Raw genomic sequence first — 24851 nt, forward strand, 5'->3', positions numbered from 1 at the left:
CTGATGATAGCAGTCTGTCTAATTTGGTTCTTAAATAAACCTATAAAATTCTTAATTGAGAATTGGGATCGACTTTATATACTCACAATGCATTGTGCGTAAACTTATATTCTTGACTGTTGATATTATTTATAAGAATAAACTTGACTTATGGCCATTCTGAGGTAAATGTATAAATCTCAACAAAAACTGCATATATTCAACTGCACTTGGCCGAATGGAATTTTTTTATACAAACTATTTTTTTGTACAAGTAACATTTTAAATTAAAAAAAAAAAAGTATGGACCGTAGTTGTTGCGTTAAAAATATTACATCATTACGCAGTGAAACGTTTATTTACGATCTGATATTAGGGATTAATCAATTTCTGATCACTTGAGGAGCGTATGCGAGATTGACTTGGGTTTCCAGTGTAACGATGAATATTGGTCAAGTGGTGCTATATTCGTTGCTTATTGTTACATATATTTAAAAAGAAATACAAAGACTTTCCGTAACATTTTCTCACAGGGGGTGATATCCTGAAATTCCTGACAATTAAAAATTCCTCTCAGATTTCCTTGATAAACGATCCTGTAAAACGTTACCCGCTCCTGGATATGTTCGCTGTCCATCTTATCATACTTACGCCCAATATTACGAAACACTCAAGAAATTTATTTCAGCATACATGTATGAGAATGTAGCTATTTGTCGACTTTTTCTTTTAATTTTGGATCTGCTAGGGGAAAAAATCACTCAGGTTTATTCTATGTAAAAAAAAGTCCCTATAACTGAAATATTTTTCTTTTCCACGGAGAATTAGAAGAAAATTTATATATCTGACATTTTAAAACAAAAGAAAGAAAAATCGGTCTGCGAAATATAGTTTTGATCCGCCTACCTACTTTTCGTAATCTTTCTACACGTAACGTCACAATGGCGGAAATGACGCCTCGGTGTATGTTTTTGTGTTTTTATGTCGACAGACGAGCCAAGACTGCAAAGTTTGAATATGGTTTTGTTTTATTCTTCTGTAGGGATTTTTATACGGGGATTCGGTGAACATTTATGGTCGCAAAGGTCGTAATGGAATCCTTTCCGTTGAATGACTCGAAACAGCAAATAAAAGACGAAGGAAGTTGAGAATGTTTATTTTCGCCATTATACACCAAAATATTGCATAAACAACTAACTGAAAGGTAAATTCAATAATTGATTCAAAACATCCCGTGCAAGATAGGAAAAAAGGTCGCATATAACAACGAGAATAAGTCTAAGATTTTTCTCAAATCTCAGCTTACGTGAGTTGAATCTCAGAAATGTTGGTGGCACGGTGTTATAGGAAAATCTCAGGTGAGGCAGAAAATTAAGATTTGAGGTTGAGATTTGAGCTGAGATTTTTATATGTTGGTGGCCCCGAAGCCAGAATTTTGTTCCGCAGTAATTCTGACCCACAATGCATCGCTTCTTGTTCTCGCTGCTAACTTCGTTCACGCGGTGACAACAACTAAAAATTCACACAAAATAAACTCACCTTAATTTAATGGATATTGCATGCAGATAGTAGATTAAACGTTCTTTTTTAAAATATTTGCACTTTTTAAACTTTGTTTATGGAAATGCAGCTAACATACGACGTCATGTGACGTCACAGTCTAGACGTTCCAAATGTCTCGTGCGGTTTGAAGAGGCGGATCATAATAATGAAGTGAACACTGCGCTCGCCCCAACGGTCGCACCGTCAACATATTAAACATGTTTTTGTATATTACGAAGTAATACAAAACAGATATCTGAGGAACATATCGTCTGACCTTTGTCTTTTAATAATTGAAATATCGGGCTCGATGTTCCAAAAATTCTCAATGTAAGATTGTATTTTCAATTTTGAAAGAAAGCATCTTTTTTTTCCCATGAAAAATTCTGATTGGATTTGGCATCCTGGTACGGCTATGAAAGTAATATTTTGCTGAATCATCTAAAGCTTTCTTGGGATTTGAGGTATTCATTTTTAAAACATTTGGTAAATTGTTTCAGGAGAGTCCCCAATTTGAAATAACCAGGGACCTATATACTATATATTAGTATATAGGTCCCTGAAATAACACAGAAAGCATGCAGAGATACTGGTCTTGGTTTATATATAAATATGTGTACCTATTGAATACTTTTTTTTTACATCTTCAATAGGTATAAGTTTTTTTTATAAACCAAGATCCTAGTACATGTACCTGTGAAAGCATGCATCAATCAGGTCACTTGCCCAAATGGGATATAACAGCTAGTACATGGTCTGTATGGGTTATAACTTATAATAATCCATATATAATATTACAGTGCAAAAAATAAATAGCAATATTTAGCTTGAAGCATTGTAAATCTGTGATAAAAAAAGTAAAAAGCAACAAATTGTTATAAACAAGTTTTTTTTCTGTATCCCTAATGTTTAGGACTAGGATCCCACAGAAGATCCAAAACTTCTTGGAGATCAATCTTGCAAACTGTAGGGTTATAGTAACTCATAGAAAAAAGTTCATTGCTAAAAGCGATTGCCTTTAACATCTTCAATGTACTTTAAGGGTATCTTTTTCCTACGGGCACTTGTTTTGGTAATGAATTTTTTAACCAATGTACATGATGTAGTATAATAATAACACTATGGGTTAAAAAATTTATTATCGAATCAACTGCCTGTTTTTTTTCCACCTGGTCATAATTCCATGGAATCACAATTTCTGTTCAATCCGCGGGTAGAAAATTTAGCGGAATTTTCTTTATTATGTGAGATTCATGCCAGGGTTCGACACTAACATTTTTAGGCTTTAAATAGTCCAGCCGGGCTAGTGCTTCTTTACTTTTACTAGTCCACACTTGATTTAATGAGTCCCTCAAAAAGGGAAACATATTCAATGTTTTGTAACGATTAATTTAAAAAATAAACATGACAATGTATTTTTTTGAAATACACAAAGCATTTGCGTGAAGTGTTTTATTCCACAGATAACTAAATTATGATCGCTAAAATGTTTAACGTCATATCAATTAGTTGTAAAATTAAGCGTTGAACTGACTCGGAATTAGCTAACTACCCACAAAAGAAGTTAGAAAGCTAAAAATACATGCCGGGTTTTCCAGTAAAAGTTGTCGAGAATTGGACCTTATATTGTTTTCGAGAAATTTTTATTAGTCCATTTGGACTAATTAGCAACAGATTTTATTAATCCGAATGAAAATGTATTAGTCTGACTAACAGACTAACGTTAGTGTGGAACCCTGCATGCTGATGTCCTCAATGAATTTTAAGTATATATGCTGATAAATTTCTATGGAAAAATTGTGATTGCATACATAGCAGAAATTAATTCCATATGGAAAAAGTACGTCTACTGTATATTTATGCAGATTTACATCATGTTTAGCTAGAAATTTAATTATTTTCTCCTTTATTGCACTAGATTTATATCCCTGTTGTGAAATTACAACCAAAACAGGCTATATTACATATGATTTGGAGAGTGGTTCCAACTTGTTTAAAAGTGCTGAGGTAGTCGGACAGCATCAAGTATACTGTCCAGATTAGCAGAGCATTGAACAACAATTTATAAATGATTTCATATATTTTGACAGTTTGAGCATTTCTGACAATGTCAGAAAAAGAAGATGTTGCTACTAAAGCCCGAGCCTTCACAGAAAAGTTTCAGTATGGACCATGGAACATTGTATCAGTAAAAAGTCACATACTGAATTCAGAGGGCCCAGCCAGAGAAAGGTAACACATGCAGATCCCTTGTAAAAATGGAGCTGTTGCAAAAGATAATGCATTTTTATTATATACCCAAGTGTGTATCACTCAATTTTACTGTAGATTTCGTACAATCACGTGACGGCGTGATCCGACTTTCCGGATCACCACACTGTGGTTTTCTGAATCCATATCACCCCTCTCTGAAATTGATGACGTAGTACACAGAAACATGACGTTATTTTTCATGTGCATCAAAAAGTTCCTTGACAATATGCTTTGTTCAATGGAAAAAATCTTATATCATTGATCTCAAAAGTTTTTTTAAAACTATATTTTGCTAGTTGTAAGGGGGGTATATAATAAATTTATCATTATAACAGTAACTTGATCCGAAGAGCCGTATCACGTCTCGTTGACAGGCGCGGATCATCAGATCAAACTCGACGCTTCGCGTCTCGTTTGATCTGATTATCCGCGCCTGTCAACTTGACGTGATACGACTCTTCGGATCAAGTTACTGTTATAATAATGTATATGTATCAGTTTTGTTTGTCCCTGTTTGTATATTCTTAATATTCTTTTGAAAACTTCATCAAGTCTGCATATTTTCCTAGCTAAATCCTGTCTGAGCATGGTGAGGGTGCAAAATATATTGTCACATTTTGCTATTGCAGCTTAAATTTGAAAATTGAATGTAGATTAGGGATGGGTATCGCCAAAAATTTCGTATCGTGATATATCAGGATTTCCCCTCCAAAATATCCCAATAATATCATGATATTTCTACACGGAATTTTTACTACAATTTCAAATGAATTTCTATAATTTTTCTTACAAATACGCTGTAAAAACATAACTTCACTTTTTCCCCATTTTTATTTAAATAATATAAAGCATGTTTGGATGCCGTAGTTTATTTTTTTCAACATTTTTTAGACTTCCTGTAAATTTCATTTAATAGTTCGAAGAAATAAATAAATAATTTATGGAATTTATAATTATGTACCAAATACCGGTATTTTAGTCTCCATATCACGATACGTATCACGCAATAAAAAATCACGATATACCGGTATACCGATAAAATCGCGCATCCCTAATGTAGATGATGTTTATTTTTACATTGTTAACATGTCATATTGTAAAACATTAGTAATCAATGCATCTTTTTAAATGTACTTTGACCAAAAAAATCATTTTAAGGTCACATAATTCACTTGGATATTTTTTTTATCTAGTACATGTACAATTAGTTTTTTTTGGTCATTCTTAACCTAAAATTGTTCCATTTTATTATATTCACAGGAAAATGATCACATTTGTGGCATTACTGTTGAATATATTTAATTTTTATAGATTATCTAATAAGGAAATGTTAATAGATTGATATATCCAATATTGTAGGTTTGAGTCCCAGTTAGAGCTTCCTCAGGTCCCTGAGATGATCTTTGCTGACAATGTATTAAGGATTGTGCATTCAGATGGGTACGGGATAGAGTTCAATGCTTTAGATGCACTGAAGTGTGTGGATGCTCACCATGATCCTCTCAAAGTTGCTGTTTCTCAAGCTTGGAGGGAGGCAAGGTGAGTTTCATAATAATTTTTTTCCTACTATGTAGAACTTAAAGTATCTCTTTTGTAGCCATCTTGTCCCAGGGGCAATAACCACACAAAGTCATGCTACAGTCTCATCCTATAGACTATTTTGTTTCGTGTCTTTTTTTTCGTATATGTTTTTTTCCCCGTTTTAACAGGGCTGATTGTGAACACATTAATGATGTAGTGAAACCATTTGATTGGACCTACACCACAGACTACAAAGGAACTCTGATAGAAAAGTCTGGAAATAAGATTACTGTAAGTTTCTACATATATTCATACAATGTATTATATATTAAAATAGGTAAAGTCTATTATTATACAGACTAAAATTGCATACATGTATTAAGGTGTGGCATTTGCAACTGCATGGGTTTACAACACTTTTCAACACAAGCAGCAATTGCCTGTTGTTCAATCCACTTCTGCTTTGAAATAAATATAATGGAATTTAAAACTTTCAACATATGTAAATATGGTTGTAGGAACACAAAATACTAGGTATCATCTCATTTCTTATACTTATCTGAAAAGACAATATTAGGTACCGCACAGCTTTGATTTAGTGAAAGGTACAGTATTGACTTAATATTTTAGGTTACAGAAACAAGTGACAGAATTAACTTGGAGAAACTTAAGGTCAGAGAGAAGATTTTGTTTTATGAAGACATACTGCTCTTTGAAGATGAGCTAGCTGATAATGGAGCATCACTGCTGAATGTCAGAATGGTAAAACAGCTGCATATCAGATTATTTTTAAACTGATTGAATTAAAGTTTTCATTATTTCAAGGATATTAGCATGTACTGATTTGAATTACAACATAGTGTCAAATGTTTTGATGCCAATTACTATATCACACATGATGTAAAATTTGTGTTTTGACAGTACTTTAGAAATAAATCTTAGCATGCCATAATTATCAGGTGAAACTTCTTTGAAAATTGCTTTGTATAATCCATATGAAAATTGTTCAAATTATTCTCCAGCAAATTTAAGAAATGATAAGGAAATTAAGAATTTTTAATAAAGAATTAAGGATTATAAGGTGATGCAGCTCTCGGTGTTGGATAGTTATACAACACAGATGTCTGATTTCACCTACAGTAATATGGTGTGCCGACAGGTCTTCCTCAAGTCAAGAAAATCTGTGCGATTAGCCATGACATTATTAAATCAATATAAATCAGCCCCTCCCCCTCCTTTCAAATACACAATGTAGGGAGGGGATGAATGATGATAATGAACACTGTCACGTATGAGGAGTACATGCAAACCAGTAAGAAGTTTGTTTAACAGCTTAAACCATTACTGATAGGAAGGAATCTTTGATATTTAATTTACATACCAGGTATAAAATTTTATTCCTACGTGTATGAATGATAATTTTCTGATGTTACAAGGATGCTAGCTACCATAACTAATCTGTAGTTTTGATGAAAAAACTATTTTTATTTTAATATTTTTTTCAGAGAGTAATGCCATCAGGTTTCTTTGTTCTGCTAAGATTCTACATGAGAGTGGACAATGTTATGATTCGAGTGAATGACACAAGGCTGCATTATGAGGTGAATTTTTAATACCTTAGTTGATGCATTATTGTAATTATACCAAATGTTCTTAAGGGCAATTTTATACTGTACATGTTTTTTTTTTTTTCATGAAGTTTAATTAAATTTTAAGTTGTTTAACTTCTAGGCTGGTAATAACTATATGCTGAGAGAATTTGCAAGCAAAGAAGACAAAGTCAAAGATATCACGGTATTTCTGTTCAAGTTTATCAAAAATTGCTTCATTTTGGGTCTTTTATATTATCTGAGATGATTCTAAGCATAAGTAAAATTGTTTATGTTAGATGTTGTACAGTATAGTAAATACCAATGAAACAAGTTTCTCTACATAAAGGTGTCACCCCATAAACACACAGATCCAAATGAGATGGCCAATCACCTCACACAAAGGAGGGAAGTGTGTGAAAAGTTACTATTTCCAGAGACTTCTAGTGATAATAAAAGCTAGCAGTGTTCTAGCTTATATAACTCTGAAGCAGAAATTTGATAGGGAGGAGATGAAAGGTATCAGAGACATTGCAATATGTGACACTCATGTTAAAAGCTATTCTTGGTATAAATATTTTGGTTGTGTACAAACATGATGACAGGGACAAGAGTGGTGAAACAATTTTTATTATTTTGTATTATGAAAGTATGTATAATTTTGACAAGACTGGTTGTTATGTCTGTTTATACAAAAAACGTTTTGATGGAACATTTTAAGAAATCTTAAATGTGAATAAATTCTCAAAAGTACCAAGTCAAGATTGATCTCTTTTTTTTCTGCTCAAGTGTAAGCAGAGGTAGATAAAGCCCCAAATCACATCACTTCACATCGTCTCCCCTGATGACACTGGGTTTTTCTATTTAAATTTCAAACAACTTAGTTTTCAAACTTAAAGAAAATGAGATCTTTTTTTTTTACATGACTTGCACATGCAAGTTCCTTGTAGAAGCAGTGAAAGAACAAAAGGTTTGTAATATTTTGATGTATGCTGAGAAATAAATTGAGAAACAGAGCACTTTTTTTGCAATTAATCCATTGTCTGTCGTTGTTGTAAAAGTTTACAGATGACAGATGGACGCCAGACACTCTTTGATCAGAAAAGCTCACTTGAGCCTTAGGTGAGCTAACAAGCACTGGTCAAGGAGAATTTTGATAACAGAAAATTGCATGTCAAGTTAGAGAGAAATTAATGAGTTTAGTGTGAGGAGATAACTGGTAGATCATCTCTGATCAAGCAGGTTTTATCTATATCTCTTGGGAATTGGGCAAAGGAATCAGACTCTTGCTTGTGTTGGATTAAATAGTTCTTGTTAGCTAGCCAAATTTTCAAGATAAATTTGGTGTAAAGTAATTAAAATTAATTTGATATTTCATAATATAATTAAAACTAATTTGAAATTGTATAATATAATTTAAACTAATTAGATATTGTATAATATTTTTTTTTTAACTTTTACATTTTCACAACAAATGGCAGAGTGTCGTGTCTCACTCAGATGGCAATTTTATAGTCTAAAGAATAAATATAATTTGTTTTGATGTTTTATTAGGCTGTGGCATTGTTAATCAATCATTAAACATACAATAAACAAAGCTGCAGAGGGGCATTTGTTAAGCTCTAACACAGTCATTTGAGAAATATATGATGTATTATTTGTTATAATTAATACCTACACCACAGGAGATGTATGTACATCAAACATTATAAGAAATGGAAAAAAATCATTGAAATCTTTGTATCAAGGTTGGCAGGATTTTCTTGCACTCTAAACTCTTCATGATAATTGAATTATATTTGACGGGCATATCATGCTGTGGAGGATCAATTTATTCAATACTGTAAACATATTTTACTACTGTAAATAGCTTTTCAATACAGATATGAATAACAGAAGTTTATCGCCTCCATTTTTTTCTGTTATTGAGAAAAGTAAATAAAAGTCTCCAATTCAAAAATGAACTGTGATCTGAAGGTCGTGGGTTCGAACCTCAGCAACGACTGACCTAAGTCGATAACTGTTCCTTCGCCACTCGCTCGGTGCTTTTAAGTGAAAATTGCGGGTCTTTTGGCTGAAACCTTAAAAACCAAGGCCCCGTGACACGTAAGGTGTTGGCACGGTTTAAGATCCTCCACTATTAAATAACCTTGAGTGTCGAGTAAAGGTCAAAATTTACAGCCCTTCACTGTTATATGGTGGCGTTTCTATATGAAATATTCTTGAACAGGACGTAAAACAACATACAATCAATCAATAATTCGGAAATTAGCTGCTCTTGTTGCTTTTTGGAATCATCTGTATGTTTATTTAAGACAAAGTTACATTATAAACTGAAGGTTCTTAGTTAACATCCCTAAATGCATTGCAGAATTAATCCTAGTAGGTCTTATACATACTACCTCTGGACCAGTTTTGCATTTGCATATATATATATATATATATATATATATATATATATATATATATATATATATAATTTATAGAATAATTAATATTTATATAATATGTATGTATAAACGCTAGCGCGCTTCATGAAATATGTGTACGTGATAAGTCTGTGTGATTAATACACCAATAACACACGAAACGATAAAAAAAATCTTTTGAGTACAATCAAGTACACTGTACAGAAACATCTTATGCTCATAAAGTTAAGCTTTTGAAAAAATTTGATAATGTTACAAAGTAATATTCAATGATGAAGCTTTAAAAAGCATTGCAGTAGCCATGGGAATATTGAATTAAAATCAAATAATGATTAATGTGACATGAATGATACGGTAACACAGTATAATCTATCTAATCCGGATGCTATACTTTCCGAAATCTTGTCTATTATGGATAAAACTTTTAGTCCCTTTAAAATATTGACTTTGCAATTTCTTAGGAATTATTTGTGTACGGATTAGACAAGAATATTGGCCCATATGTGGACAGAATTATACGTACTTAAACAAAATGCATTTCAATTATGGATGACGGCATTACATGTATGATATACGATACATTGTCTTAAGTATAATTAAAGGATATTGTACAACAAATGGTTGAAAGGCGGTTTACTGCTACATTAAATCATAAAGAGAATTTTTATATAATTAATGGTTAATGCTACAAGGTCCACCAGTGTATTGCTTGTGCTTCAGTCCGTGAGGGTCTATCCAAGTACTTTGAGCAAGCTCCGGGTCAGAAAGTAATTACATACAGGACTTACTGGTTTGTTTCTGGTAAGTAATGCTTCCTAACAAATACTTTATATATACTTTTTTATGTATACTTCATTAAAAGAATCATTATTTTTGAATTTGACTATTTCCTTGTAGATCATCCTCGAATCTCAGTTATGATTGCAACATTTTCGAGTTTACATAGATCCAAAAGTATATTGTATTGAAATGGTACTTGTCTAGTATATTGCGATACATTCCTTATTCAACTTTTACTGATTATCATATTAAAGAAACTGTCATATATAAGTTAAGAAAAACATTGTATATATGTATAGTAATTTTCTCTGGATTCAAGTGGATTACATTGCTTCTTGTTGTTGCAAGAACTTGTGACTGGTTATTTTGGGACTGAAATCTTCACACCGTCAGAAGACTTAAAAGCTGACAAACCAGCGCGATTGTGACATCTAATTGTAGAGAATATGGTTCTATTTTCGAGTACACTGTAGTTGAAATCTTTAACCACAAAAGTTTCTTTGTATGGTAATTTTTCGAACTTCTGTAAATCTGTTCCTCTTGGCTGATAACCTGAAGAAAGAAAGACTGTCAAAGTCATAAAACAGAAAAGAAATTGTAAAGAAGATCAGCATTTTTAAAATTTAATTTTGCTATACCAATTGCCCATTCGCAATAGTCAATGCCCGACTCCTCGTCGTTCCTTGCAAAATTTACGATAACTTTATTATCATTCCAAGCATCCTCATCTGAAAAAAAATGTGTCATTAATTAATGTTTTTGTTTTTTTTTTTTTACAAATTTGAAATGATGCAAAATTCATAAGCATTTTGATATATGTTTGAGCCTACACCATAATCTGCCGTCATTCACAGTGAAAATAATTGGTGGCGTCAAGTCAACAAGAACAGGAGCAGAGGAGGTGCCAAGAAGACCAACAGCATTCGTAGCAACTACTGTCACATGTACATATGTGTTGTGGACTAAGGTAACATTAGTATTTATTCCAAAATTGTTCAGCCCAACGCTGGTCAAACCCTGGATCTGTGTTCCACCTTCCGAGTATCCTAGTGAAGAAAAAGTATACGAAGTGTCAACAACATTTGTTAAAAACTCACCTCAAGAAAGATAATAAATGATTATTAAAAGGTTACATTACCTATCGCCCATTGATATTCTATAATAGGGCTAACATCTTCAAAGAAACTCCAGGCTCCATGTATGGAACCCCATTGATGTACATAAACAACGTAAGCAGATCCGTGAGAGTCGGTACTGTTCTTAAGGTTCCTCTCTACACTTTGCAGTGTAACGTTGTCGATTAACAGGCCTATTTTTATGTCTGTGCTGCCAATTTCTAAAACAGTGTTCTCATTTTCTGCTGTAAAATAGAAGCTATGTTTTTGCCAGGAAACAGTTTCACGAGTTTCCGATACATCTTGGTCATCATGTCTGTAAGCCTTTGAATACAAAAGAAACACGTGTTTCTTTTTTCCAATGTTTAGAAACACTTCTTTATTGGCTACAGTTTCCAATAATATTGGAAGATGGCTAGTAAAGAAAATGACGCGATAGAGTTCTCCAATAGTAAGACCATAAATGACTTGCTTAACACTTCCTCTGACAAAAAGAAATGAGTTTCCATCTCTAGCAAAATTCTTCAAAGATGACACAACAGCAGAACAACTGTCATATGTCAGATTCCAGTAATCCGGAATGAAGTCATTACCAAGTGAACAGATGTTTTGGACATTGATATTTTCAATTGCCAATGAATTTCTTGATAATTCAAAGGAAGGATTCCACAAAAGATTTTTGTTGGTATGATAAAGGTATTCAGGTTTTGGTGGAGTGGTGTCGATAGTGACTCCACTGGAAACTGCTATATCAGATTTGTATCCCACGTTGTCCATGGCGTAGACTTTGCTGTAAAAGGATTTCCCTGAATAAAACCAAAATATATAACCTTATTATAGTAAAAATAAAACAGGGGGATGTACACAACGTTTCTATTAAATATATGAATAGAATTGATACATGTATAATAAATAATGCTCCTGAAAATGATTATAGAAATATTTATGATATAATTATTAATGGCTCCAAAATGTTCGCCTAACATAGCAAATACAAAGAAACATTTAGTATGTATTTATTTCTAAATACCAGGTGGTATACGCATCTGGAAAGGAAGCAGAAGAAACAGAGTTGTCCTTCGAACAATTTAAAGAATGCATCAGGAAGACACATTAAATCATACCATTAGCCAATCCTTTCGCAAGTTTTCTAGAAACTGAAGTTTCAATCCCAACATTTTCCCAATCCCAAACGTTGCATTCAGTATTGGAGTGTATTGATGATATTGTGGTCGTGTTGCCTACACACCAAAAGTAATTCCTAATCCCAGAGATTGTGTCTAAAAATCCTTCCCATCTAGCGTGAAGTGAGGTCGAGGAATTTTGATACTCCAAGTCATGTAAATCTGTGGAATTATTATGCTATATTTTAATATACTAGGGCCGTTCATCGAGAAAAACATATATTTTGGAAAACTATTACATTTCTCGAGGAAAATATTAATTTTTCAAATCAGAATGTATTTTTAGATATATACAAATACGCAAACCTATTCCATCCCAAACTATTCCGGATCTTGGTTTGTCGTCGTCAATTATGAATCCGTCAGAGGATTCTGTGTGGTGGACACCTGAGAAGCCGTATACTATGACATTTGTGAAGTACTGAATTCCTGGGGACAGAGAAAGTCTACTAATCATGTATGTGGTCTCTGTGTTTGGTATATCTTCTTCAGTGTCCCAAACACCGTAGCCTGATGTACAGTAAACAAAGAAGATATATAAATCTAGCGAATTGATGTGGGGTAGAGATTTTTACATATCATATATTTGACACAGGATAATGGACAATAATTATTACAGATACATGTAATATAAATGATTATCCTAAACCCTGTGAAAATCTATTACCAGATATATGATACTACTGCAGCTGTGTAAAATGAACTATCTTTATAGCATGTTGAACACATTCAAATTAAAGAGCAGTAAGTTAATCGGTTATTTTTATACCTCCTGGCGTTGTGCTTATGTAAACTTGGTAGGATTTTATAGAATCCCGGTTGTCTGTAAACATATCTGTCCAATTCACCATTAATGCAATGCCACCCTTCACATAATCATCATCTTTCATGGTACTTCCGTCCATTGTTTCAGTTATCTACAACATTTCAATAATCTAAGGTCAGACGACACGTTCCTCAAAACTATATAAATTTTCCCAAGAACTTGTGATTCAAATACTAGTATTGCTACTTTAAAAAGTGTCCTCAAAAAATGGGGTACGTTACCAGGCATTTGTGCAAGATACCAGAGGGTGGCATTTCCTATATAATCCTATACTGGAAATCGCTTAAACTGCTGATATCACGATTTTTGGTTTATATATTTTTTTCAAGACATTTTTAAATAGTTTAGAAATCAAAAGATGATGATTATTTTTTAGATTTTTGGTATATTACAAAGGTATTCGAAGAACGTGTCGTCAGACCTTAAAAGTGTAAAAATAGACATAAACAATTCTCCATATTGTGCAATGTTTTGAAGGAGCTGTAATACTTACTTACTTCATAATTTTTTTTGTTGTTGTTGCATGAACTCGCATATAAAAGATCAAACACTCATATCAACTAAGCATATGATGATAAAAGTCAAACTGGATAACTGACTTCCTAAAATCGTTAGCTATAATTTTAATGGTGTTTTTTTTTTAATAGCACAGTTAAAAGAAATTTTTCAAATTTTAGTCTAAGCAAAAACTGTTCTTTGCTTCACCGAAGTGATTATCAAATGGAATACCATGTACGAGGGGTTATCAAAAAGTTCGTGGACTGACGCTATAAAATTAATAATATGTAGTCTTTGCTTACAAAATTTATGCGGAACATAAAACAACAAAAGTTTAAGAAATGTTGAAAATTTTAGCTTGATACGTTGATAATTTGCCAAATTATTCTAAAATTAAAAAGACTTTATGTGATCATCCGGCGCTGTCGCCGTTTAGTGTCATGACGTCCGTTTAACGTCATTGTTTCTTAATGTCCGCTCTCTCTACCTCATACACTTATCTTGATGAGATTACCTGGAGTTAAGTAAGGACTTAAACCCGTCTTATTTATATGAATTTACAATGTCATGAGCAGTTGTTTTCAATGCATATAATATTGTAAACGGATCTTTATGTGGGGAAAGATCCTCACTTGATTATGCCAGAATACTTAGCTTGTTGGAGTTCAATTTCTACCACACATGATCAACGTCACTTTTCGACGTGACTGACTTTTGACACCCTGACTACAAATCGACACTAACTGTGCATATTTCATCTCTCTGAATCTTTTTGGGCATTAAAAAACAAGTACTCTGGATGCATTTTATTTTTCTGTAGCCAGTTTAAACATTCCTTAGGTCAATACCAGTTTTTCCAGGAGCGAAACTCTATAGAGTGTTTGAAAAAGAAACCTCTCACCCTTTTTGACGTTATTTTCAAGCCCATAATTGTTTGAACACTCCATATAAAATTTACGATAAAATTTCATAGAAATTACAGAATGGGGTAAAAATTGCAAATTTTACTGAACAAATGTGTCGTACCACATGCCTGAATTAACGAGATTATTTGATGACAAATACTCATATCTAAAGAGTTTTTCTCAGTTACACTCAGGTAGAAAAAACGTCATATTAGAGGTTGCGCCGCCTGGACATACCTTTGCTTACAAAAACACTAACAATTTATTAAAAAATAAAAATTATGATTTATGGTTTATTCTATAGATAGAAAAGATGATGCTTACTAAATGTGTAAAAATTCATTGGTGTACCTAAAGCGGTTTTAATTTTATGACGCTAGTCCACGAACTTTTTGATAACCCCTCGTACATGTGTAGAACAGTAAATCACTCACGCTGCCTTCTGAAATATTGAAGGCTGCAAGTTCTGCCGTTTCTACAGTGACTCCCTTCGACTTGAAGACGGCATACGTGGTTTTGTTGTACCAGGCTCTTACAAATACAGAATAGGAGACGTCCTCCGTTAAATACTGACCTGTTGTAACAAAAAACAACATCGTAGTCACTTGTAACACTACATGTTTCGCACCAAATATAAGAAATGCCCAAGATGTTAACCTCCCGTTAGTAGACTTTATTTACTATTAAAGAAATCTGTGAAGTTAAGAATTAATGTAAAGAAAGTGTTCTCAGCTAGCTTGCAAAATATTTCCATGAGTTTCGAGGCCTTTTTCTCGAAAATATTCCTCACCATTCATAGTCGCCCATTAAGATTTCAAATTGAGGAATACCGCGGACAAAAGTTGTCGTAAACAATAGTTGGTTTACAGTATACATGTACCAAACATGTTACTATATGTTCCTTGTTAATGAAAATATAATTTTGACGACAATTATGAAATCTGTTACTGTTGCATAAAATTTATAATGCCTTCCTTAAAAATTATTTCTTAACAAAAAGTTGCATTGTCTTTATGATTAACACCTCAGTCTCATTATGAAACATCTCTCAAGTTTTACATTTGTTGGATTACATTACCTGGGGCTGTAATGTAAGTGGTAGAATTGTTCTGTCCTGCGTCGATCCACACAGTATCGTTCTGCGGATCAAATATTCCAAATGGCATGTCATGTTCTGTAAAACCAACGCTCCACTGGTACCTGAAGGGAACAAAAATATGAATATTTATCAGAACAAAATATTTATAATTTACTACAGCGTTATTGTCATATGCTTAGCCGTAAATACATTTACTTTTACTTTCATATTTGCTGTGTACTGCATCAGTCTATGTATATTGTTTGTATAAACAGGATGGTGTTGGTCAATGGTTATTCAGATATGAAGAAATCTTTTATTTAACCATTCACACTACATATATAGATGGGTTACAGTATCTACATGGAGAAGCCTTACATGAATGGATGACTGCCTTGTCTATCGACTATGGACCAACGGCCTTGCAGCACAGTATTACTGGGTGTAAAGTGTAAATCCGATACCCCAAAAGTCACGTCTGATACATTTATCAGGTTGTTTATATTTCCTAAAGAACAATTAATGCTTTTTTATATTGCATGTGAGCATATGCATTGATAAAAAATCCCAATCATATAGATAGATATCAAACCAGCATTGTTATGATCGATTAGCAATTACTCTTAGAATATTTGAACAAATTTCATTATTCTCGTAATTATTATTACCAATTGTAACGTCATTACATAGGGAATCATTATGGTGGCAAACTTTGTCTTGAGGAGCACAGAGACATTGTCCTTCACAATCCTCAGCCTCACATCGCCTCACTAATGATAGAACTCCACCAGGCAACTTCGTAAATTTTGAGTAAATTATGGGACTTGATAGTCCTACCTGACATTGGGAAGAACACCAAATATTCAAGTGAAAGTTTTTATCATTATTTTCGGGTAGTTCTTGCAAAATCATAATAAAACCTACCTTGTTTACGGCCCACAAACTTATGTACAATTTGTCATATGCAGATAGATTCTGAGTAGAAATTCTGTATGCCTGAATCCTTCCTTCGTCGTATTTATCGACTCCTGTTGTGCTATGGTTAACTCTCATTGGAACACCAGACTCCTGAAATTGGACAAAATATATAACAATTCAAAATGTTTTTCTCTTTTTTAAAATCCAAAATGTCAGATGAATACATGTACGTTAACTGATCATGATATTATCATACGAATTTGAAACAAAAGACAAAGAGAAGATCATGTTCTCACAGCGTTTAAGTCGTCTCCCATGTAAAATGAACCAATACTGACAAAGTAGTGTGAAATATCTGAGTGAGCGTCCGAGAATCCTAACCAGGCAAGGTTCAAATCATATTCCGACCAGGTCATGAAACCAGATACATGGCGGCTTAATTCTATGTCAACAGCATGGTCGGTCTGTATCGCAAAAGTACCTAGCAAAAATGTGATAATTGCAGTATGTTTTTTTTAATCCTGGAACATTGAATGAATCATATTATTCAAATAAAATATAAGAAAATAGGTCTAGGTTACCTTCAGTTGGAGGAGTACTATCCACTTGAATCCCAGAAGAGGTACTCGAAGAACACAAATGAGCTTCATTACAAGATATTAAGGTAACGAAGTATGTGACTCCGTCATGCAGTTTAAGTCCACTGAGAACGAAATCCCGTGCAATACCATTTATCTATAAAAAGTGTTCAGATTATAATTTTCTGGAAACTGTAGTTTTGAATGTAAATCTTATATCAAATTTAAATCAATTTTGATGCAAAAGATGAGCCTCAACAAATCAGTGATGTTCATGCCAAAACGTTGAAAATCAGAAATATTCAAATAAAAAAAAATGAAGAGTTGAAAAAAGGAGGGCAAAAGACTGGAGCCAAATACGTCGAAGAATCAGAGCTATGCATGATGGAGATAATCTTTAATTTTGAAATAAATTTATGAATTTTTCTATAGCAATTAAATATATATACGTATTTTCAAGCTAGTACCGAAGTACTTAGCTACTGGGCTGTAGAGACTTTTGGGGACTAACAGTCCACCAGCAGAGGCCTCGACCCATGAGTCATAATGTAAATCTTATACGGTACCAATTTTGATGCACCAGATGAACATTTCGGCAAATGCGTATACAAATATGACTTTGAAAAAAAATTACTAGTAACACGTCAGCTCATTTTATATTTACCTGGGTAGAAGACAAGCTAAAGTCACCGCCAATATGGGATTTCAGAGACAGGTACTGTCTTTCAATATGTGATTCTGGGTCTGTTACGTTCCACTCGATCTTTACAAGTGATCTGTATACCTGTGTATTTTCAATCAGTCTGGAACCTTTTGTGAGTTTAGGCCCATTTGTTATTACAGGAGGAGTTTCATCAATAAAAAATCCATTAGATATACCATCAACAAATAATCCTAAAAACGAAACAACTGTTGGTTTTGTAAATAGCAGACGAAAACATGTAATATCCATTCAAGTAACATTTTACTTATAAACACGTATACTATAGTTTTTGTGTTATCTCTATATATACTCAGAATATAAGTAAAACCGCCAAGGTATTTCAGTCGGTAGAGCGCTTACTCCGTGATCGGAAGGCCATGGGTTCAAGCCCTGGCTTTGACAAGCCTAAGTCGATAAAAAAAAAATAAGAAGTAACTGTTCCTCGGCAGTTTGAAGTGAACATTGCGGGTCTTTCGGATGAGACCTTAGAAACCTAGGCTCTGTGTTACGACAAGCGTTAGCACGATAAAGATCCCTCACTGCCAAGTAAAAGTAAAAATTGGAAGCCCTTCACCGGCATACGGTGACGTCTCATATGAGTTAATTAATCTTGTAAGGGACGTAAAACTACAAATAATCAATTATAATATACAAGTAAATGTATTTTCACGTACCCGCTTTGTTATATGCTCTAACTGTTACGTAGATACGTTTTGATAATGGTAGTTCCTGTGAAAAATTATAAGCTGTTGCCTCTTCAACCAGATCAACTTCTTTTTCCGTAAGAATATCTTTTCCCCCAGGCGTGGTCCCTGCCCACCAAACATAATGAGATATTCCAGACTGTGGATCAGTGAAACCATGCCACTTGGCACCAATCCAATTTCTATCATCAAGGAAGTTAAAAAAGAAAGTTTAAATACATATACGCATTAAAGGTTTCCTTTAATAAAAAAAAAATCGAATTTCATGAAGAGGCTGTCATATATATATACTTTCTATGTTGACTATTCAATTTTATTTACATGAATGAAATTTTCGTTTTATGTTCTGCGAATCAAAAAGAGATGAAATTAAAAGCAAACGGTCATCTCATGGGTATCGTGAGATTTTCAAAATATGATCGTCTTAAGATCTACCTGGTACAACAATTCTGAGCCCATACATGTCATTAAACTTTATAAAATCACTTGAGAACTTTTTAACAATTATTAAGATTTATAAAGATATCTAATCATTTATTATGTAGTGTAAAATCGACATTCCCATTCCTGAGTCCCGACGCAAGAGGTTGATATGGTAAATAACAATAATGAAAAATGCTCTTATGTACATGTAACTAAGTTTTTTCAAAAAAATATTAAAAACTTTTAATTAATGACCAACATAGCCGAATCCTAGGGCACAAACCTTGGATACCACGATTTCACAGTTTTGTTTAAGAGCTTACTACTCATTATTAAAAAGCAAACATTTTACAATATGTCCCAAAGTTAAAGATATAAAAGATTTTCGATATATGGCAATCTAAGCTCTCAATGGGACTAGTACCCTAGATCAAAATTGAAGAACATCACAATTTTGAAAGAGGTCTAATTGTTATTACAATCATGAAAAAATCTGTTCGTCTGTAGAATGTCCAGTATTTGAATTATTTTAAAGATTACATTAATTTTTATGTTTTACCACATCCCTTAATGTGCAGAGCTAATGAAATTAATGTGTACCCCCAATGTCTATAGACTCTTTGAACTAGAATTTACTCAGTCATCAAGAGAAACTCTAAATGCTCAAAAGCTTACAAAGACTTACGATGAAGGACGGGATAAGATACAATTAAGGTCACTTGACGCAAAAATTTCATTGTCTAATCATTGCACAAAAACTTCGATAATGTTAAAGAAAACAATTGTGCGTATATTTCATAGACAAGATGAAAAAATGGGTATTATCGACGAATAAATACAATCACATGCATGATGAATAAAAATTCTTGCCGATAGATTTTACACTTTCGATTTTTAGGTTTTTAGATATAGGGCATCAGTATTTGTTAAACCATTGCTTATCGTAGACAATTTGATCAATATATGAACATAATCAGTCCCTTGTATATGATGGTAATAAGATATAATAATCTCTGTTATCTAATTAAGACCTTAATTGCATATTTTTTGCTGTTTTTTAAATCCTTGATATAACTTGAAATCATTTAATCACTTGATTGACTGATGTTCTATGTCGTTTGAGGAAGTCCCGTCTGTAACCACGCCCACATTTGGAGGACTATTGTCCATGATGACGCCGTCAGAGAAAGCTGTGGTACAAAATTCTGCAGTGTTACAGGCTGTTACTGATGTATAATAGGTTAATCCCGAGCCAAATTTGACATAATCTATCGTCATTTCTGAAAAAAAGTAGGTGAAATATTATTGCTGGATGTGTATTATTTCATCAAATTATTGTTTATTAAGAAATATTGTTCTGAAAAAATCTTAATTCTATTAAACTGTCGCCAAAGTCGAGTTTAAAGAATCAGATAAAACCATACTTTGATATTCTTTCATTAATGCAGCCAGTAAACAAAATCATTTCTTACCAGTCACGAGGCCAACACTCTGACGTCCGATTACGTCATCACAGCGACGACAAGTTCCGACGGTAACAAAGAATTCTTTGATTGACGAATGTGGGTCATGGAACCCCTCCCAGAATACCTTTAATTTGGACATATCTGTTTGGTAATCTATATCCAATTTACTGTTTCCTGAAGGTGAAAGTTCAAACACGTAACCTTTAACAGGAGGTGAGAGGTCTACTATGTGGGCCCAGGAGGTCGCTAGTGACACCAAGTGGGCTTTATTGAAGGCCTAGATAAATAATTCTTTTTAGAAACACATAAAGCATTAAATGAACACATCATTGCTCTGTTGTAAAGGTACCTTAACATTTATGTAATATGTGTGTCCTTCTTTGATATCCAATCTGTGCTTTTTATCATTAATTCCACATTCGGAATCCTCACGGGTGTAATCCATCATGTCAGAATAAGCGGGCTGGGAACCAATAGACCACATGTAGAAGTCTACACCACTCTCCGGATCACTAAATATATCCTTCCAACTGACCAGCACAAACAAAGAATGATAAAATAATCTTGCCTGTATCATATTCAATTTTATTCATAATATTATATATATACTTAAATATATATACTTAAATATATATGCTTAAATAAAATAATTTAGCTCCAAACCCATTGATTGCATTAGAAGACCTTTAGAAGTATTTTATTTTATCCTTATAGCAGGTAATTTGAAATGTATAGTTATATCTTTACCATGCTTCGATTTCCGAGACAGATGTAATATGCCGTCCAGTTAAAGTGATAGGATTGTTAGATTTTAAGGGCGGACTGGTATCAATAAGGATTGGTGACGATGTTTGAGTAGTAGTTCTATTGACAAAATCAGTTGCTGAAATTTTAAGCGAAAGTTATTCCTCATAAAAACAAAATTGAATGAATCCTATTTGAATAAATTATTATATGAATTCTTTTCACCTTTTATTGTGGCATAATATGTGTGACCACTTTGCAAGGTTAGACCATGTATAGCTTTATGATTGGTAACTCCAACATCTCTGAATGCAACAATATCATTTCCGCCAATAAAGGTACCTACACAAACAGAAAAATAGAAATTGCTAACAAATACAACAAATTGATTTATATGACTTTATACATTTTTTTGAGTAAATAAAAATCAAATTCACCAATTCCTAGTTCGTAATACTGCACTCCAGAGGCATGAGATATTGTCTGAATTTCTTCAACATCCTTAAATGAATCCCAGGCTACATACATGTCAGTTGTAGATATCTGTAATATCAATATCCAGTTAAAAAGACTTTACAAGATGCCACACAGCAGTCCATGAACATAATGGACAAGGAATTCAAAACTGTTCAATTCAATACCTAGAATCCTTTGATTAGAATTTTGATGCAACAAAAATTGAATTAACAAAAGACATTTTTAAAGACGATTTGGTACAGGGAATATGACATTTTATTATGTATCTCATTATATTTGTACTACTACATGCAAAATTCTTAATTATATAATTACTCACAATACTCATTTACTGAAAACTTTATCAAAAATCCATTCAGGAACAATGAACAACTAATGATTGTTTTGTTTTAAATGTTTAAAACATTTTATTTTTTCTTGGCAATTATAATAAAACCTGGTATCGTTGTCCTCGCCTTCCAATCCAAACATCTCCCATCGATGGAGGAGTGAGATCAACCACAACTCCGTCACTGCATGCATTTATTTCTAGTAGAACTCGACTAGATTGTTCGTGGTGTATTTCAGTATGGTCCGTATGAATACATACTATATAACGTTGGCCATGCTCAAGTTCACCTTCTCTAAACTTTATATTGATGAATTCGCGATCTAATATAGAAATATTAAAGTATGTAGTATCAGAGCAAACAATCACTAAGGAAATTTTGATTGTTTCCTTAAGTAACTGATGGTTATTCGCTCAATAAGGATATATTGTGTTTAAATGTATAATATTTGACAATCGTCAAAAAGTGATAAAAAAGTTTAAAATCGTAAGATTATTTCTTTATTTTGTCCATTTCTTTAGCGAATGCTAATATCTAACCAGTGTGTGTACATCTGATACAATCCGAGTGATTACAGGGATCAGCGAATGATAGAGAAGACGATAGTTTGTAGTAAGTCGTGACATTTATATTTTGGACCTTAATAACAGCCACAGTGTATGCAATATATCGAAGAGAAGGCCATACAGCTGATATGTAGTTCTTGTTAGGTGTATAGTCCATGTCAGGATATGGCCATGTAGCATTTGTTTTCAATAAAATTGGTTCTCCATATCCATCTGGAAGAAAAGAAGTGTTTGTATGGTGGCATATTTCTGCCACCTACATGAAACATAATTTATGTTAACATGCAATATAAGTATGACAACATGCAAAATAATTATTTCAACGTGCAAAATAATTATGTTGCCATGCAAGTTACCAATCCTTTTAGAGAATCTTATTTCAATGTTGGTAAATTTACTTACTAACGCCGGAATATGACATCATACATGCAACATGCACCGTAATTGTGCCGACATGCGACTTATTTATGTCTACACGCGAGATAATTATGTGGACATGCAACTCATTTATGTCATTATTCGAGATATGTTGACATGAAACCAACAAATGAAACTTATTTATGTCAACATGTGAGATAATAATGTGGACAAGCAACTTATTTATGTGAGCATGTGAGAAATTATGTTGTTATAAAAGTAAATTATGTCAAAGATCAAGATATGTATGATGACATGCAACTTATTATCTTGCATGTTGACATCATATTTTGCATGTTAACGTAATTCACATTTTGACATTAATAAGTTGCATGTCTAAATAATTATCTCGCCTGTTGACATAAATAAGTCGCATGTCAACATAATTATGTTGCATTATGATGTCATATTCTGGAGTTAGTAAGTAAATTTACCAACAATAAATAAGATTTTCTTTTAAAAAGATTGGTAACTAGCATGCCAACGTAATTACTTTGCATGTAAACATAAGTATCATGCATTTTGACATACTTTTTCTCGCATGTTGACATAATTTATGTTTCATGTAGTAGGCAGAAAAATGCTATCATATGTTTGCATTACTTAAACCGTAAAAAGCTTTAAACTAGCACCATTTTAAAACTACAGTATTCTTAATGTAGTTATGTGTTATACATGTAATATAACTTTGATACGCTTGGTATTGGTGGCATTAGTAATCTCCTGTTAATTAGTCTTCCGATCGTGTATTTCATTTGCTTTTTTAAATCATTTTCTTTTAAATAATATAGTTAATGTTGCTTGATCAAAGCATATTTATTTTTCACTTTACATGTTATAAAAGAAAACCGAACAAACTGTTCTAAAACATCATTTTGCAAATACTTCGCACTAATAAAAAGTAAAGACAAACCTCTGCTCGGATCTTGTGGTCCCACAGCATCAATGACAATGTTTGGTGTGATCAGCAGGGGATCACTGCAGTCCTTGATATCTCCGGAGACTGTAGAGGATAGCCCCGCCTTATTATACCCCCTCACTGTTAATCGACGACATTTTGAAAAATCTAACTTGCCGGACAAAGGTATTGTAAATTCAATCTACAAGAAATCGTTTTTAAATAAGACCTACACTGACTTATCATAGGGTAATTTTGTTTTTTGTTATTTTATTTCCACAATACGTAGATGTACCATTTGTCAATAATATTTACTTAAATATATAAATGCAGATTTATAATTTCTTTCAAATTCCCCGTTTATTAATACTAGTAACTCGATATTTTATGCAAGTTTTAGAATTAAAAAAATGCTAAATGCAACTCAGGATTATAGATTTCTATTATGATATTCTTTTTAAAATCATTTGAAGAAATTGAAGGAAAAGGTACTTTGTATTTCCCTGGTATGACTTCAAAATCCGTTAGTTCCTTCCACATGTTGTGCAGTCTCCCTACATCCGATTGGTCCGTTATGGCCCATTCATATCTATTTATAACACCGTACTTTTCCGTTAGTATTTGTATATCTGGATCCCTAAACATATCCATGGTAACCTTTAACTAAAATGAAAATAATGTATAAGATATATAAATAGAATTACACAAACTTGATCATTCATGAGAAAGATTATTTTAGACATATCGAATATGAAACTAATATGTCAGCTAAAATACAACCCAATGATATGTTGTATTTGCTAACAAGGTCATTATAACGACCATAAAATTTACGAAATGCTGATTTAAACGAGGCTGTTCAAATCACTGTAACATCAACATATCAGTGAGTAGCCTTCCTCGCTTTAAAATTTGATCGTAAATAGAGC

At 32.9% G+C, this 24851-nt stretch overlaps 2 protein-coding genes across 2 annotated transcripts in view; one reads left to right on the forward strand and one right to left on the reverse strand.

Moving 5' to 3' along the window:
• Positions 1-1884: 1884 nt before the first annotated feature.
• LOC133185896 (TIP41-like protein) lies at positions 1885-7646 on the forward strand. The gene is made up of 8 exons (XM_061321189.1): positions 1885-1985; positions 3612-3753; positions 5134-5313; positions 5484-5586; positions 5926-6057; positions 6801-6896; positions 7027-7089; positions 7234-7646. The coding sequence occupies exons 2-8, from the start codon at positions 3629-3631 to the stop codon at positions 7345-7347; spliced, it is 813 nt and encodes a 270-aa protein (XP_061177173.1). The 5' UTR covers positions 1885-1985; positions 3612-3628; the 3' UTR covers positions 7348-7646.
• A 1924-nt stretch (positions 7647-9570) lies between these two features.
• LOC133185758 (uncharacterized) overlaps positions 9571-24851 on the reverse strand; it is a 52550-nt gene continuing 37269 nt past the window's right edge. The window contains exons 24-49 of the mRNA XM_061321058.1: positions 24415-24585; positions 23938-24124; positions 22581-22820; positions 22149-22363; positions 21673-21778; positions 21461-21577; positions 21239-21374; positions 20841-21021; positions 20498-20768; positions 20119-20305; positions 18573-18784; positions 17860-18089; positions 17199-17352; positions 16914-17098; positions 16624-16767; positions 16368-16536; positions 16078-16207; positions 15700-15821; positions 15056-15195; positions 13162-13309; positions 12699-12902; positions 12333-12554; positions 11232-12014; positions 10932-11139; positions 10732-10835; positions 9571-10645 (exon numbers count right to left, since the gene is read on the reverse strand). Coding sequence (XP_061177042.1) covers positions 10455-10645; positions 10732-10835; positions 10932-11139; positions 11232-12014; positions 12333-12554; positions 12699-12902; positions 13162-13309; positions 15056-15195; positions 15700-15821; positions 16078-16207; positions 16368-16536; positions 16624-16767; positions 16914-17098; positions 17199-17352; positions 17860-18089; positions 18573-18784; positions 20119-20305; positions 20498-20768; positions 20841-21021; positions 21239-21374; positions 21461-21577; positions 21673-21778; positions 22149-22363; positions 22581-22820; positions 23938-24124; positions 24415-24585 — 5157 coding nt within the window. The 3' untranslated portion in view covers positions 9571-10454. The remainder of the gene's footprint in view (positions 10646-10731; positions 10836-10931; positions 11140-11231; positions 12015-12332; positions 12555-12698; positions 12903-13161; positions 13310-15055; positions 15196-15699; positions 15822-16077; positions 16208-16367; positions 16537-16623; positions 16768-16913; positions 17099-17198; positions 17353-17859; positions 18090-18572; positions 18785-20118; positions 20306-20497; positions 20769-20840; positions 21022-21238; positions 21375-21460; positions 21578-21672; positions 21779-22148; positions 22364-22580; positions 22821-23937; positions 24125-24414; positions 24586-24851) is intronic.

Source organism: Saccostrea echinata, unplaced genomic scaffold (genome assembly GCF_033153115.1).
Source record: "Saccostrea echinata isolate AGI-Se365-2 ecotype Australia unplaced genomic scaffold, CSIRO_AGI_Sech_v1 ptg000012l, whole genome shotgun sequence".
Classification (NCBI taxonomy): domain Eukaryota; kingdom Metazoa; phylum Mollusca; class Bivalvia; order Ostreida; family Ostreidae; genus Saccostrea; species Saccostrea echinata.

Coding starts and splice junctions, on each gene's coding strand:
- LOC133185896 (XM_061321189.1), top strand. CDS start 3,629: ATGTCAGAAAAAGAAGATGTTGCTACTAAAGCCCGAGCCTTCACAGAA. Junction 5,587..5,925: donor AGTCTGGAAATAAGATTACT/GTAAGTTTCTAC, acceptor TTAATATTTTAG/GTTACAGAAACAAGTGACAG. Junction 7,090..7,233: donor ACAAAGTCAAAGATATCACG/GTATTTCTGTTC, acceptor CTCTACATAAAG/GTGTCACCCCATAAACACAC.